At 37.4% G+C, this 17,415-nt stretch overlaps 3 protein-coding genes across 3 annotated transcripts; 1 reads left to right on the top strand and 2 right to left on the bottom strand.

The window, feature by feature from the left end:
- The first annotated feature begins 457 nt into the window (after positions 1–457).
- Positions 458–6,130, top strand: hlfb (HLF transcription factor, PAR bZIP family member b). The gene is made up of 4 exons (XM_060897453.1): positions 458–1,047; positions 1,307–1,612; positions 3,152–3,366; positions 4,311–6,130. Exons 1-4 carry the CDS (start codon positions 915–917, stop codon positions 4,524–4,526), a joined length of 870 nt encoding a protein of 289 aa, XP_060753436.1. The 5' UTR covers positions 458–914; the 3' UTR covers positions 4,527–6,130.
- A 2,140-nt stretch (positions 6,131–8,270) lies between these two features.
- On the bottom strand, positions 8,271–11,450 carry si:ch73-256g18.2 (small integral membrane protein 36). Its single transcript, XM_060890079.1, has 2 exons — positions 11,001–11,450; positions 8,271–8,382 (listed from the first exon to the last, which is right to left on the bottom strand). The coding sequence occupies exon 1, from the start codon at positions 11,403–11,405 to the stop codon at positions 11,103–11,105; it is 303 nt and encodes a 100-aa protein (XP_060746062.1). The 5' UTR covers positions 11,406–11,450; the 3' UTR covers positions 8,271–8,382; positions 11,001–11,102.
- Positions 11,451–12,548: 1,098 nt separating this feature from the next.
- On the bottom strand, positions 12,549–12,869 carry LOC132861215 (transmembrane protein 100-like). The gene has a single exon (XM_060892632.1). The coding sequence runs from the start codon at positions 12,867–12,869 to the stop codon at positions 12,549–12,551; it is 321 nt and encodes a 106-aa protein (XP_060748615.1).
- Between the last annotated feature and the right edge of the window lie 4,546 nt (positions 12,870–17,415).

The following is a 17,415-nucleotide window of genomic DNA, read 5'->3' as shown; positions in this document are numbered from 1 at the left end:
CACATGTTGCTCCATGTGGCTGGTCGTGTTTCACACAAACAGAGTGGCTTCTCTTCACGACCTACTTTCACATTTACTGCTTTAGCAACCGGTTGTCAAGGAAACCAAAGATCAAAATAATACACAAGATTCATGCACGTCCGTATAAAAGTCTGCCCACAAACCGAAATCTCAATTAGCGTTGTTTGTTTGTTTGTGACTTGGGCAGAAAACGAGACTGAGGCTGATTTAAAGCTACAACTTCTCCTCAGCGGCGCGTGAGTTTCAACGTGACTAGTGAGGGGCAGTCGCACGGGCGCGCGCGCTCTAATTGGACAAAAGTAGGTCAAGACGTTTGTATCACGTGATCCACCGCTCCCAGCACGCGCCCCGAGCGTGCCAGCGGTTTGAGCGATGGACGAGTGTTGTCCTAAACATGCTTGAAAATAACCGAAGCCTGTGTGCATTTATATGCAAAACCTGATTAGAGGAAAAGTGGTTGCGAGATGGATAGATGAGCTTCAGATTTTTCTTAGAAACGCTGGTTAGTTGCTCAAAAAATACGTCTTAGCTTTATGCATCTAGTATTGTGAATTAAAAACAACACCTAAACTACAGCTGGAATGATTTGTCACATTTGTTCCCGATTTGTGTGTGCATGACTTTCCATGCAGCTGGAGAGTCGGTCCAGCCTCTCGAGCTTTGACGTCACGCGCCTGAGTGTTCACACATGGAAGTGATCATTACAGTCCACTCAACAGTTTAAGGTCGCAGAGCCCGGAGCTTCCAGCAGCAGGCTGTCTGTCTGTCTGTTTTACTGTCTATTTATCTAACAATCCGTCGTGTTTATACTCTCGACTCGACTCGACTCGTGCATTTTACATAGAGGATCGTGCATCGTTTTTCTTTTTGTTTGTTTGTTTGTTTGTTTGTTTATGCCTGCACGGAATACGACTGACATGTCCAGACCTCTGACCATGAACCCAACTTTTCTACCTCCTCCAACTTACGGAGTGCTCAAATCTCTTCTCGAATATCCAATGAAACTACCACTGCACCGCGAAGAAGGTAAAACAATTATCTCATTATTCACGAGTGCTACAATAATGTGTGTATGTGTACAGGCATGTGTGTGTGTGTGTGTGTGTGTGTGTATATGTATATGTATGTGTGTGCGTGTGTGAGTGTGTGTATGAAACTGTCGTGGAGAGATAAAGATATTGTTTGACATGCATTCAAAATTGCATATGTATATAAACAGATTAATTACAGCACCATGAAATTAAAAAAGCAGTCAAACTCGTTTCTTTACTGATTTAAATTGCAGTATATGACAAGGAGAAAAAGTTGGACGAAGAGAGGAATGTGCCGCAGTCTGCCTTCCTGGGCCCGGTACTTTGGGATAAGACCTTGCCTTATGATGGCGATAATTTTCAGTTGGAGTACATGGACCTTGATGAGTTTCTGTCTGAAAATGGCATTCCGTCCAGTCCACCACAACATGAGCAAAGCCAATGTCCTCAGCATCAGCAGCAGTCCCCAGTCTCCGTCATGGACCTCAGTAACAGAGTCAGCACCTCCATCCACGCGAGCATGGTCCCTCAGCCCTGTCTCCAGAGTCCCACACGAACAGGTACAATCACAAGCAAGTGCTGCCAGTTATTATACACCATGTCAGAATGAACCCAATTAATAAGTATAATTGACCTATAATGAATGGGCATGGCATTAGGATTTGTTTAAAGCTACCTTGCATTGTCCATTTCTCTGAATAATGAATGTCTGTTGGCAATATGCAGTCATTTCCTCATATCATTTAACAATCCACTAGTGTACGGCTGAACCACAGACACATTTCCAAAAACAAAAATGATCCTGGCTTTATCTGAAGTATAGCATGAAACTGTAAGATGATATGATTAGAGTCTAAACATAGCCATAGAAAGTAAACATGTATGTGAAGTTTATAACATGCATCAGAGTACATTCCTCTAACTAGATGTATTTCTTATTAAGTGTTGTACATATTTTTGTTAATGTTCAACAAGGATCCAAAGTAAAAGTAAAGATTGAATCTGCAGTGAAGGTTAAAGAGGGAAAAACAGTTAAGATTGGGGTAAAGAACAGAAACGTGCCTTATACTGATTACATCTGCGTATAAGTTAAAACTGAAACGACTTGGTGTCATTTGTAGTATCCGCTCTAGACACAGGCAGCTACAGTGAGCACCTGGAGTGCCCGCTGATGTTTCTGTCAGTCAGCGTGTGTGAAAACGTGACAAGCCAATTGCCTTAACATGTGACAGCTGCAAGTGGACGACATGCTCTTCAATGCAAGCGCTTAAATCAATGAAAGCACGTCTATTCTAGCCTTTATTCTTTAAAGATGACTGACTCTGTTTTCTACTATTTAAACAGGCTTGGTTTTTGTTAACATTTCAAAACTGTATTTTGTATTGCAGTGCTTCCTTACATTCATTTAGATAATAATGATAGCTTGTTAAACATCTACAACCATAATAATCGACAGTACAGTTTCTGCTATGCTTCCCAATCCACCATATTTATAAATTTTTTTGTTTCCTTGAAAACTCATAATGTAGTTCTTGTGGGTGTACAGGGTGTGTATGACTCCAGTTACACCAGTCATCTTTGTGTACAGACTGGCTGACTTTTAATTCTACATATCCTTTACACTGTAAATGATTTTCACTCTCTTTGGGTCAGATTAGACTTTTTGCCTTAAAGGTTATGTATGTAAGTAACCTATATCAGTATAGTGACCAGGCCTGAGAACGTGTGCATATACACAGTTTTTACATAATTTAAGTAATTTAGTAATTTTAAGATGCATGATCCATGTGTGTTATGAAGAATATCTGATAATACTACAAATTAGTATTTAATTTTCTTGGTCGGTGAACAGGTGCTGTAATTGACATGTAGCTGTTCCTTAAGCTGATACTGATTCTGCTTTTCACTGGGTGTATGATGCATGCATGTGCTGTGTTGCCACTTAGTGGATTAGTACTGACACTACAAGCTCACCCCAGAATATGTGCAGTTACATTTATAAAGTCATTTTACATATTATCTATAGACCTCAGGATGTTGTTTAGACATACATTTCCTCTCATTTGATATTACTGTAAATTTATTTATTTTATCTGCAGTGTTGCCTTCATCACGTAACACTCCCAGCCCAGTCGACCCAGAGACCATCCAAGTGCTGATGAGCTATGAGCCTGACCCAACAGACCTGGCACTGTCTAGTGTGCCAGGCCAGGAAGCGTTCGACCCTCGTAAGTGCAGGTTCTCTGATGAAGAGCTAAAACCTAAGCCAGTCATCAAAAAGGCACGCAAAGTCTTCATTCCTGAAGACATTAAGGTAACTCTATAGCTACACTTCATTGGTGCAGTGTGTCTGTGTGTCCATGTGTGTGCTCTTACCCCTATTCTCACTGACACTTCCCATGTCATTTGCATCTTTTGCTAAGAGGCTTATGCCCAGTAGTTCGTTCATTCATTCATTCATCCTTGGGTGGCCAAACCCATGTGATCCTACTTTTCATAGAGCACACTAGTTCTTCTAGGGTTCGGATTAAAGGATTTGCCATTTTAATTTGTCCAAATAAAAGCGAATCTATGCAAGGATTTGCAGAGTAATAAATTGCTCCAAGCTGATTTCACAGTCATGACTTCACAAATAAATAAATAATAATAATAAAAAAAACCTAAGCAAACAGATGGATAATTCTTTAATACCCACTGTCTCATTAAAACCTAAACCTAAAAGTGGTATTGGATTGTACTTGAACACTGTGTGCTTTGGAGACAACCAATTTAGCTGTATTGTGCTTACAGCTTGCAGATTGTGTGAACGAGGATAGCAAAACATTCATACTAGACTTCAGTGATATAAAGTATGCTGATATCCCTAATCTAGAAGAAGTGTAAAATAAAATGATCACACACAAAGACAGTAAGACCACAGAGACTTAAATCCCCTTTGACTTAAAACAGTAATTAATCTGCTAATTGTGTTATGGTAAAAATTGCAGCAGCATCAGCAAAATATCTTAAGCATTACAATTCAATTGGAAAAGCGCATGCAGCATAAAAATATGGGTTCATTTGCCAGACTGAAATTACATTAATGTTTGTGTTTTGCTTGTTTAATGATAAAAAATAAATTATTTAACGTAGGCCTGGTTATATTCTGTTCAAAATGTCCTAGTGTAAACAAAGCAAATGTCCAATTAGATGATTTCATATGTTGGTCATCTTAACTGGAAGGCTAACATCTCATTTCTTTAACATAAATTTGTGTAGGATGATAAATACTGGGCACGGCGCAGAAAGAACAACATGGCTGCCAAGCGGTCACGGGACGCTCGGCGCCTCAAGGAGAACCAGATTGCCATCCGGGCCGGTTTCCTGGAGAAGGAGAACTCCGCTCTCCGGCAGGAAGTGGCTGATCTGCGGAAGGAGCTTGGGCGCTGTAAGAATATTCTATCAAAGTATGAAGCTCAGCATGGCCCTCTGTGAGGCCTACAGGCTCAGCTAACAGGAAGTACAATGGAACGGTGAAAAGCCCTTTCAACATTTTAACGTGTCGACCATCACCTCTGTCTGTTCTTGGCACTTTAGAAGTCTGTGTTAGTGTGAGGTCATGTTTCAGTGTCAATTTATTACCCATTTTTTTGTTTTATGCTACTAGGGATGGTTCTTTCTTATTCATATATTCTGTATATGTTTTAGGAATGTTCTCGCACTTAATTGTACAAAAAATATCCATCATAGTTAGAGTTTATATTGATAACGTAAATTTTGCAGGCTTTAATTTTAGTTCAGTCAGCCCTCCAGTGTTAGATCTGGGCAAAATTTACATTTTGGCCTCACACTAGCTATCAGTGTCTCTGCAATGGCCTGCTGTTTTAACACACAGAGATGTAGAGATGGAGAGTAAATTAAAGAAAAATCTATAAAAGGAGTATTTATGAGTACGCTTTTTTAACATGACAGTTTTCTATTAAACTATTTGACTGTGTATACTGTTTTATGATTGTTACACACCATTTCTTCTATCCCAGTTTATTTTTGCTTGGGTTTTGTGTTCATATAGCCTTCATACCCCGGACATCAGCATGTTTTGGAATCTGTAAACAATATTTTGATCTTTTAATCAAAAACATTACGTCTTATGTCTTCAATACTCACCTTTTTCTTTTTTCTTTGTAAGAATTTATGATGAGATAAATTAGAACACTATACCTGTGGCAATAATATTTTTGGCTTCTGTACTGAACATGAATGGAGGTGGGACACTTTGTTTATTGAACTAAAGGTAAATGACACTGCCAAGTTTTATTAGCACTGGTCATTTCACAGAGAATGGCAGTGTGTTTGAAACTTGATTAATAATAGTTAAAAAAAAAAACAGGCTGTGGTCAGAATGTAAATGTGGGGTGATTTTCTGTCTCTGAATAAACAATCAGTTTTTATTCCTGAACAAAAGAAAGGAAATATCTATGTTCGGTTATAATAAGGTTAAATGTCTGAAATGTTTTACAAGCTTTTTTTTGTTTTGTTTTGTTTTGTTTTTGTACAGTATTTTCCTATGGATCTCTAAAGATGTGTTTTAAAGGGTATTTGACTACATGGTAAAAAGAGCTTTTAAATATTTCAAAATGCTGTAGCTTGCTGGAATTCTGCATGGGCATTAGTGAAGTATAATCCAATCTGTTTATCTAATGCATTCAAGTTATTTCTGAATTTAACACCCAATTGTTATCTCCTAGTCATTTTGAATATATTTTTATGCATCACTGAAAGGTGAACAAGGTCTTATTTTTTCTTCTCTTTTCTGCTGTTTGTACTGTTTGGATCCACACAGTCTGAAGTGTTTCTTGCTAGTGGAATGATTTCTTTTGAAAGATGGATATTATGTGTTTTGCTATACTGGTGAAAGCAGTGAATGTTGACTGTGAAAAGATCTTATGACATAAAATTTAATTATAGCATGTTTATTTTTAGTAGAGTATTTATTGGCTTTAAAAATATTTTTATTGTTGGTTTATTGTCATTTTTTTTTTCCTTTGACCTGTTTTCTTGCCCACAATCATGATTAAAATAAATTCTTAATAAAGCAATTTCTGGCCTAATTTTTATTTTAAACAGACAACTCAATATCAATCATTTAAGATATTTGTTGGTTTGTTTTTTTATTTACATTTTTATTAGTAAAATGTAAATAAAAAGTATTTATTATTATTATTATTATTATTATTATTATTATTATTAACACCTTTGACCTTTTGTTAAACATGCTACAGTTATTTTATTATGGGTTCATTACTCATAATAATGTTAAATTAGGCAATGAAACAGTATTTTTAACATTTTTTTTCTTATTTATTTATTGTAAATTGATGGCAAGAGATGAGACATTTAAGTGTTTGAGAGATGACGTAATGTAAATAAAGTTTTTGTAAAGGATTTAGCAAATCCTTCACACTACATCTGTGCAACATTTCTGGGTTTGGGGTCTTCCTCTAACAAACCACTAGAGAGCATCCTTTCTTAAAAAATAAACTTGCACAGAAATGTCACATTCTCATGATAAAATGATCTAAATCCCTACCCACTCACTGTTCTATTCAAATCTGTAATAATGTCAAGAGGATAGAATCTTTAATGCCTTTGATCAGCAAGGAGCTCTGTCCCAAATTGAAGTACATACTTCTGATTAATTAACAGTTCTTGAGATCAGATTTGAGCTGTTTTATGCAGTGTTGCCAGGATAATTTGCACTGGTTTACACTGGTCAGAGCTGCTTTTGTGTAATGCCTATTGTGTAATGTCTTGTATTTTTTGTTTGCATTGTCTTTTGTCCTGCACTGTCTTTTTGTCTTTTGTCTTGCTCTGTTTGCACCAGGTTGCACAGATGCACTTTATGTGGCTAGGACTACTTACTTAAGTCCTTAGCTCTGTCTTTGTTCTACTGTATGTAGCACTACGATCCTGGAGAAACGTTGTCTCATTTCACTGTGTACTGCAAAAGCTATATACTGTATGGTTAATATGACAAATATAAGCTTCTTGACTTGACTTTCTTGGTTAATGTGACTGTATTTCAATTTTTATACAGTCAGAAAGAATTGGTTCTTCAAAGGTTCTTTCAATGGTCACACTTTCCAAACTGGGAAAAAATTTTTAACGGTCTGTTTTAGGGTTCGACTGCCATAAATCTGTTGACTCTGGAAACCTTTGTGTTGTCACAACGTGGAACCCATTATAAATACACTTTACAGTGTATACTTTGTGCTAAACTCTTACTTACATTTCAGGTGAAATTAAATCTGTAATATCATCTCTTAAATTCTTTCTTTTTCTCTCTCTCATCATTTCCATGTTAATGGTTCTCGTTCTAGTCCACTATCACATCAGTGATCTAATGATGTGACCAAAGCAGCTGTCATGTATGTTTATTTGTGTAGCCATCCTCTGGGTGTGGCTTTGATAACCATTTAACCCACACTAACACAGTTGACATACTGCAGGGATTTCTGTAGCATTTATCAAATAGACATGAGGTTATATAAAGCCATTTGCAAATGCAGAGGAACAGTAGCAGATGGGATCTGCTGTTAATCCCATGCTGATCCAGGCCTGTTTGTGGATCTGCTTGGAAAAAAACAACATCAGAATCCACCAGCCAGCTCAACACTGCTGGCCTCCACTATCATTGGATAGCTGTGTACTATCATTTATTAGCTGTGTACCTTATTCTTAAACATGCTACATACATACAGTCTAGTCATTTATAGACTCATTTTCATGTTGGATGTTAGCTGCTGGCTTTTACTAACAAGTTACTTGAGTTATACATTTCATCATGTCTGTTTGAATAGAGATAAATTGGGACTGTATAAAATTTTCCGATTTGTTCACTGGTCATTGACTATGAACCACAAAATAGCAAAGGAAAGGAATTATAACAGAGTTCACTTCTGTTTTTTCAATTTCCTTGCATCTGACCAAAAATATTTAGTTTCATTTTTGCTCATGTTTTGGTACAAATGTAATAGAACATGGATGAAATCTAATCTGTTTACAATATTTGTCAGAGTTATAAAAGAGCTCTCTCTTTTAAATATGCAAAGTGATTTCAGACTTCTACTAATATTCAAAATCTCCAACCTAAAAGATTTCTTCTCATAGATTTATTTATTATTTATACATATTATATGTATAGATGGCAGCACTGTGCAGGTCCTCAGCCATGTCTTCTCTTTAGCATTTTTCTCAGATGATCTCAGTCTCTGGGCCCAGTAGCTACAGTATGCTGACATTTCTAGAATCTGTAAGCATTCTTGTTGTGTGTCCTGGATTATAGATGGTCCTAGAAAAGAGAAAAGGTTACCATTTGACATGGCTGTTTAAAGGTTGGTGATGTAAATGATAATTTGCGCTAATATCCAACTCTGGTTAAATTGCATGATATAGTTTAGTGACATCTGCAGATTAACAGCGAGAGAACACTAAAAAAGGTAAGCAACACAGTATGATGAAGACATACAGTATGATGAAGAAGTATATGTGTGGGTAGGTGGGAGGCAGTTTATTCATTTGTCACTAAAATAGTCATTTATTCATATTAAATAACCCCATTATCCTGGACAATGATGTGGTGGATCAGGAGGCTATCCTGGATTTACTGGGTGCAAACCAAGGCCATACCCTGGGTGGGACACCACAACATCACTGTTAATCAGATAGTCATGCACTCATTCACATCTTGGAGCAAGTTTTTAAGAGATTGTAGGAAACCAATGCTGACAGAACGATCATTGGTCTGAGTCTCCAACACACCAATTCACTCAATTGATTATCCCTAATTAGTGCTCTCCAAAAACTGAAAAAAGTAACCATTGAATTCAAAATGATTGTAAATGATGAGATATTTTATTACATATTTACTTTGTTAAAGTTACACTATGCTCTCAAACTTTCCAGGATAACAGAGGTCCAGATGTGTACCAAGAAAACATTTCCAACACCATCAACATGCACTGTTGACCCAATCAGGAAGGGTCCATGGACTCTTGTCACTGCTTGTTCCAAATTCTGTTCCTCTATCAGCATGATGCTAAAGAAATCATTTTTTATACTGTGTGAAATGCATCTTGACCATGTTATAACTGTCGCTGCCTTTTTTGAGAGTACACAAGGTGGTATATTCTAGAATATGATGTTGAATTTCAGTCTGATTTGTCTGTTTGTGATTTTGTTTGCCCACCATTCCTTTTTGACCCCACCGATGTACAAGCGAAGGACTGCTGGACAATGGTAACGTTTTTTGTATTATTCTCATTAAACATACTGTATGTCATATAATTCAGTAAAGCATGCTTCAATAAGCATCATCAAACATGTTTTAAAACAATAACAGTTTAAGTTGGCCAATACACCTGTAAATTAAATAAAGGTCCTGGTGCATGACATGACAGTGTCCTGGTGCACACAGCAAGTTCCATAAAGACACGACTTGCCAATGTTAATGTCGAACAACTCAACTGATCTGAAAGCAGCCTTGATTTCAACCTCACTGAACACCGACTGCACTCCAAGCCTTCTCGCTTGACATCAGTACCCAACCTCACTAAAGTGCTTGTGGCTGAATGAACACAAATCCCTACAGTCAATTTGCAAAATCCAACGGAAAGCCTTCTCTGATGTGTGGAGGCTCTTAGGGGAGGAAATGAAAAACAGTTCCATATTAATGCCTATGATTTTGAAATGAGATTTTTAAGAAGGACATACAGTAGGAATGTGATGGTCATGGCTCACATACCTTTAGATATGTAGTGTATGTTTTTCCTTTTATGGCAGAAAAAAGAAATCAGAAATGGACCCACGAGGAATAATGTCCCAGTTATTACAGTAACCATCATATTTAGATCAAATGAATGCATTTAGGAACCAAAACATTATGACTGCAACTAGCCTAGGATATTAAGTGTCATGTGATTTTCAAAATCTGGTCAAAAAAATAGAAACATGACCAAAAATGCACATTAGAATCTTTAGAAGACAATTCATAATCATAGTTAGTTGTCATAGTTGCTCAAATATTTCCATCTTGCCAGCTTTATTGTGTAATATAACTATAACTTGAAGCATGATATGTCTTAAAAGTTAAACAATAATGACAATAGATCATAGAAAACGGATAATAATCATTCTTTTTTTATGTGTGTGAAACTGCAAAAGGGGATGCAGACTAGAGAGCTTTGTGATATCTGTCAATTTGAGGTATAAAAAAACTGCATCAATTATATGCGTATATGCTTGGAAATATAACGATTTCTAAGATGCGTATGAGAATAACCACATTAGATTTAAAGACAATGGTAGCATTTCTGACCAAATCTTTATGAACACCATGTAGTATCATAAAAATCCCTATAAAATGTGAAGTGTGTGTTCATAACTTGCTTGCAAAAAAGGTCTGAAAAGAAAATGGATCAAGAGTGATAAATGTTGTAGTTAAATAACAATTGTAAAATCATAAAGAGAAAGTGTGTGTGTGTGTGTGTGTGTGTTTGTGTTTAATGAGAAGAGTGCTGGGAGCTGACGCAACAGTGATGTGATGCAGCTAGAGATAATCTTCCTGCTTCTAATGGCTCTTCCATCATAATGGCAAGCAAATGCTGTCAAATCACAAGTCAAACATCATCCATTTTTTAAAGGGTGTATTTCATGTGTTCTCTAAAACAGCCACATTCTCAGTAACAAGAATAAGAAGTGTCAAAAAGGGTACCTGATGAGTGAAAATGATAAGTACCTGAAAAAAACATAAAAATTCTATACACTACATTAAAGATTTAATGTTCTGGACACCATATTAATGTTGATTGCAGAACAAATGCAATACATGTCTAATCTTTTCTATTCTTTTCTAATGTAATCTATTTCCGTGAAATTTTCAGGTTAAAGATGTATATTAAAATGTCTTACCTCTTGTTAGCTTGCTTGTAGTGGAATTATTCATAGTTTGGAAAGTCAAAAGAAAATAAAGTAACTTAGTTTTTTTTCCTGTCCAAGAGACCTGCTGGCTGTTTATACCAGTGTGCTCCTCTTCTCACGTGTTTCAGGGTTGGGTGGCACATAGCGGTTGACACCGGTGTTATTTTGCTCGTTAAACTGGGCAGATGGTGGAGAGTTTGCCACAAGCTGAACAGAAGTCTGCTGCTGGGGGGCTGGAGGCTCAGCATCATACTCCTTAGAGGGGTCTTTTCCTCGGCAGTCGTAGAGGACACAGGAGATGAGAAATACCAGGAGCAGTATTACGTAGCTGGCAATGAGAATTATAAGGTTTAAAGTTACTGGGTCAATCTCTAGGTATAACTCCATAAAACCCATGGCAATGCTTCATTCCTCACACGGTGCTCTGAGAGAAATGTAGGCACCATGGACCGTTGTCTTGTGTCTCTGCTAAAATATCCCAGAGAGCAACAGCAGGGCCATCTGAAAAGGACAGAGTGTATATGGAGCTTTGCAGGGAAAAGATTTTAATCCTCTGAGCTACTCCTCCATCCTCTAACCCTGAATTGCTGCAAACAGTGATTAAATCCTGATCCTTTTAATGACTTTAGCTGCCATTTTCATTTATCAATTGCTGCAAATTAAATTTTGACAAACCACATAGCACATTTACAGCAACAATGTCATTTTAATTAGATTAAATATTCAATACATAATCATTACATTTGCTGTATATTAGAGTACGAATTTGACTTCCACTGTGTGAACAAATTGTTGGAGTTACAATGCTATAAACTAAAAAACAAGTGGATTTTTAGAATATATTCTTATGAAAGCTATATGACTAAAGACAAGATATTGCTTAATGCCTGTATATTTGTATACTTCAACTATAGGAAAACAGAGTGATTTGGGTTCTCTGTACATTAGTGCACACTATTTTGTCTCATATGTCACAGCATATTTTACTATAATTGCCAAGAAAGAGGTTAAAGAATGCTACCATCTTGCAGGGTTTTCAATCCACCCACTTCACTTGATTAGCGACATCAGCTATGCTGGTTTAGTACTGACACAGAATCATGTATGAAGACAGGAACAGGGTGGATGACCACTTTTCTTGATTATAGAGTTGTCTTTTTCTTTTCTTAGGATTCCACTCATTTGTAGAAGTATTTTATTTTCAGTTTTATGTTATTAGGTATAGACCTAAGTGTATGTCTTCCTATATATGAAACTGTCATATACTGTATACATTATTAGGCATAATTTGGCATTCTACTAAAATATTACTGTCAAATAAAATGTATTTCCAATATATAAAATATATATTGCATAAGAAAGTATGGAATTCATGTTTACATGATGTGTTACAGTCTAATATCTCTATTCTATATGCCATACAAAACATCAGCAATGTAGTTCAGATTAAACAAAACGTTGATATATACCTTCATGTAAACTTTTGTAATGTCAACTTTTATATATATGTGTGAGTACATCTTTTGGGTCTCAGGCTCTCTACAAGAGTGCATTTACATGCTGAGTGTTTGTCCTTATTTGGCCCTGTCTGAGCTTCCAGCGCAACATAGCAAGGCCAAGCAGCAGAAGCAGCAGCAGCAGACAGCTGGAGAGCAGCACCGGCCCTAGGATGGAAATGATGGAACCATGGGAGTAGAAGCTGTAGGCTACAGCTGTAACTGCAATGGCAATCATCAGAAGCACAATGCTGAATGGTAAAGTGCAGCGATAGCAGGAGGCCTCTGTTCCTCCAGTGGCTACAGTCAGCTCCAGATCTTGGTCTACTATGGATTTTGTCCTTACTGCTTGTTTAGACCCCATGTTCAGGCTGTAGAATCACAGATGTTCAGAGCGCTATGATTTTACTTCAATACTCAAAGCTTTACTCTGTGGACCATTTACTTCTCTGCATCTGGAAGGTTAAATGATAGACTGTGCAAAGGTCGTGCTTCCACTGTTTTATCAATATTAGCTCTAACAAAGAATAATATTCTATTAGCAATAATTAGGACTTACTGTATACAGGTCTGTTCATTTTACTGTATAGTTTTTAATGTATTACCATGACAATAAAGGCTAGTTGGCAAGCTACATAAACTCTAAAAGAATGTAGTTATCTTAGTAATTGCAATTTTATATGGAATCATTATTATTATTATTATCATTCATTCATTCATCTTCTACCGCTTATCCGAACTACCTCGGGTCACGGGGAGCCTGTGCCTATCTCAGGCGTCATCGGGCATCAAGGCAGGATACACCCTGGACGGAGTGCCAACCCATCGCAGGGCATTATTATTATTATTATTATTATTATTATTATTATACTTTAATATTACTTTTAAACATATATAAGGATAGTGTTAAAGCTTCTTAATTGTGCACCATATTCTCACAAATTAAATAACAGAAAATCCAAGCAAAAATTACCCAAGTTCAGGGACCTTTTTAAAATAACCAGGTTAATTTATAACTTCAACAAGTTTATTCATTCATCAATCAGCAGCTGCTTACTCCTTTTCAAGGTGGTGCTGGATCTGAAACCTATTCCTTGAACACTTTTTAAAAAAAAAAAAAAAAAAAATCACTCCAGTGATTTTCCAGTGATTCCCAAGAATCATTCCAGTGTTTTATAATTCATTTCATAACTAGAGCCTGGAATGATAGGTTGCAGAGATTCAGTAAAATTTCATCCTAAATTAAGAGAAAATAAGAACAATGACTATGATACGATATCATTTCACTTTCAGTTTTACTCTAGTAGAACATACAATGTGACTCCATTTATTGTTACACCGGGCTATTGGGAACTGTTATGAGACAGGAATGACAGGAGATATAGGGTCAGAGAAATTGATGAAAATAAATGGGGTCATTCATGATGGCCACTTTGAAGGCCAGCCTCCAGGCTGTAGGGTGCCACATCGTCCCAGAAAGCAAAACAAGTAATTGGGCCACATCTGCAAGACAGCAGAGCGTCCTAAACATTATGCAGTGTTATGGATTACTGACAGATGTCCTAGCATCCGACCCTTCCATCCTCTCTCTGCTCCTTTGCTTTTGTGTGTTAATCTGACTCTTAATCTACTTCCATATAAACTCTATACACAACATGCAGGTGGCTCTTTCAATAAGCAACTGATTTCATAGAGACATGCCCTACATGGGAACAGAATACATTGTGGCTCGACCATTTGACTCCTTGCAATTCTGATTTAAAGATTTTGTGAACCCAATACGGGGGGCACGGTGGCACTCCGTCCAGGGTGTATCCTGCCTTGATGCCCGATGACGCCTGAGATAGGCACAGGCTCCCCGTGACCCGAGGTAGTTCGGATAAGCGGTAGAAAATGAGTGAGAGAGAGAGTGAGTGAACCCAATACACTTAAGAGCATTTGAGGAATACTTCACTTCCTATACAGTGGGGCAAAAAAGTATTTAGTCAGCCACCAATTGTGCAAGTTCTCCCAATTAAAAAGATGAGAAAGGCCTGTAATTTTCATCATAGGTACACTTCAATGATGAGAGACAGAATGGGGGAAAGAATCCAGGAAATCACATTGTAGGATTTTTAATGAATTAATTGGTAAATTCCTAGGTAAAATAAGTATTTGGTCACCTACAAAAAAGATTTCTGGCTCTCACAGACCTGTAACGTGGAGGCTCCTCTGTCCTCCACTCGTTACCTGTATTAATGGCACCTGTTTGAACTCAACAGTATAAAAGACACCTGTCCACAACCTCAAACAGTCAGACTCCAAACTCCACTATGGCCTAAGAGCTGTCAAAGAACACCAGAAACAAAATTGTAGACCTGCACCAGGCTGGAAAGACTGAATAGGTAAGCAGCTTGGTGTGAAGAAATCAACTGTGGGAGCAATTATCAGAAAATGGAAGACATACAAGACCACTGATAATCTCCCTCGGTCTGGGGCTCCACGCAAGATCTCACCCCGTGGGGTCGAAATGATCACAAGAACGGTGAGCAAAAATCCCAGAACCACATGGGGGAACCTAGTGAATGACCTGCAGAGAGCTGGGACCAAATTAACAAAGGCTACCATCAGTAACACACTACGCCGTCAGGGACTCAAATCCTCGAGTGCCAGACGTGTCTCCTTGCTTAAACCAGTACATGTCCGGGTCCGTCTGAAGTTTGCTAGAGAGCAGTTGGATGATCCAGAAGAGGATTGGGAGAATGTCATATGGCCAGATGAAACCAAAATAGAACTTTTTGGTAAAAACTCAACTTGTCGTGTTTGGAGGAGAAAGAATGCTGAGTTGCATCCAAAGAACACCATACCTACTGTGAAGCATGGGGGTGGAAACATCATGCTTTGTGGGCTGTTGTTCTGCAAAGGGACCAGGACGACTGATCCGGGTAAAGGAAAGAATGAATGGGGCCATGTGTCATGAGATTTTGAGTGAAAACCTCCTTCCATCAGCAAGGGCATTGAAGATGTAACATGGCTGGGTCTTTCAGCATGACAATGATCCCAAACACACTGCCCGGGCAATGAAGGAGTGGCTTCGTAAGAAGCATTTCAAGGTCCTGGAGTGGCTTAGCCAGTCTCCGGATCTCAACCCTATAGAAAATCTTTGGAGGGAGTTGAAAATCCGTGTTGCCCAGGGACAGCCCCAAAACATCACTGCTCTAAAGGAGATCAGCATAGAGGAATGGGCCAAACTACCAGCAACAGTGTGTACTAAAGAAGTGAACTTCTGGTTTAATTGTTAGGACATTGGACTCTCACCACAAAAACCCAAGTTCTATTCCCATAAAGGGAAATGGCAAAATTATTTTAGACTAGTAAGAGAGAAATAAACATAGATCAAAATGAACTTAATAGCCATACTCCAAAGAAAAAACTTTCTGGAGTAATGGTTAGGACATTGGACTCTCACCACAAGATCCCTAGTTCTATTCCCACAGAGGGAAATGAGGAAATTCTTTTAGACTAGTAAGACAGAAATAAATATAGATCAAAATAAACTTAATAGCCATATTCCAATGGAGTAATGGTTATGACATTGGACTCTCACCACAAAAACCCTAGTTCTATTCCCACAGAGGGAAATGAGAAAATACTTTGTCTATTAAAAGACATAAACATAGATCAAAATTAACTTAATAGCTAAATTCTGAAGAAGTAACTTCCTGGAGTAATGGTTAGGACATTGGACTTTCACCGCAAAAACCCTAGTCCTATTCCCACAGAGGGAAATGAGAAAATTCTTTTAGACTAGTAAGATAGAAATAAACATAGATCAAAATGAACTTAATAGCCAGCTTCCACAGAAGAAATTCCCTGGAGTAATGGTTAGGATATTGGACTCTCACCACAAATATTATAGTTAGAAGAAGAAACTTCCTGATGTAATGTATAGGACATTGGACTCTCACCACAAAAATCCTAGTTCGATTCCCACAGAGGGAAATGAGAAAATTCTTTTAGATTATTGAGAGAAATAAACATAGATCAAAATGAACTTAATAGCCATACTCTGGATCTTCCTGGAGTAATGGTTAGGACATTGGACTCTCGCCACAAAAACCCTAGTTAAATTCCCAAAGAGGGAAATGAAAAAATTATTTTAGGCTAGTACGATAGAAATAAACATAGATCAAAATGAACTTAATAGCCACATTCCCAAGAAGAAACTTCCTGGAGTAATGGTTAGGGCATTGGTCTCTCACCACAAAAACCCAAGTTCTATTCCCACAAATGGAAATTAGACTCATAGATCAAAGTAAACTTAATAGCCAACTACTAAAGAAGTGAACTTCTGGTTTAATGGTTAGGACATTGAGCTCTGTCCACAAAAACACAATTTCATTTACCTCAGAAGGCTACAGTATGATATGGCAAAATTATTTTACGCTAGTAAGAGAGAAATAAACATAGATCAAAATGAACTTAATAGCCACGTACTAAAGAAGTGTACTGGTTTAATTGTTAGGACATTGAGCTCTGACCACAAAATCCCAATTTCATTTACCACAGACGGCTACAGTATGAAATGGCAAAATTATTTTAGGCTAGAAAGAAAGGAATACAGATCAAAATTAATTTAATAGCCATGTTCTAAAGAAGTAACCTCCTGGAGTAATGGTTGGGACTTTGGACTCTGAACACAAAAACCCTAGTTCTATTCCCATAGACGGAAATGGGAAAATTCTTTTAGACCAGTAAGATAGAAATAAACATAGATCAAAATGAACTTAATAGACATGTACTACAAAAGTGACCTGCTGGTGTAATGGTTATGACATTGGACTCGCACCACAAAAACCCAGGTTCTATTCCCACAGAGGGAAATGAGACTCATAGATCAAAGTAATCTTAATTGCCATGAAAGACTAAAG

This window comes from Tachysurus vachellii, chromosome 2, assembly GCF_030014155.1.
Source record: "Tachysurus vachellii isolate PV-2020 chromosome 2, HZAU_Pvac_v1, whole genome shotgun sequence".
Classification (NCBI taxonomy): Eukaryota; Metazoa; Chordata; class Actinopteri; order Siluriformes; family Bagridae; genus Tachysurus; species Tachysurus vachellii.
This window is presented reverse-complemented; position numbering and strand designations above follow the sequence as displayed.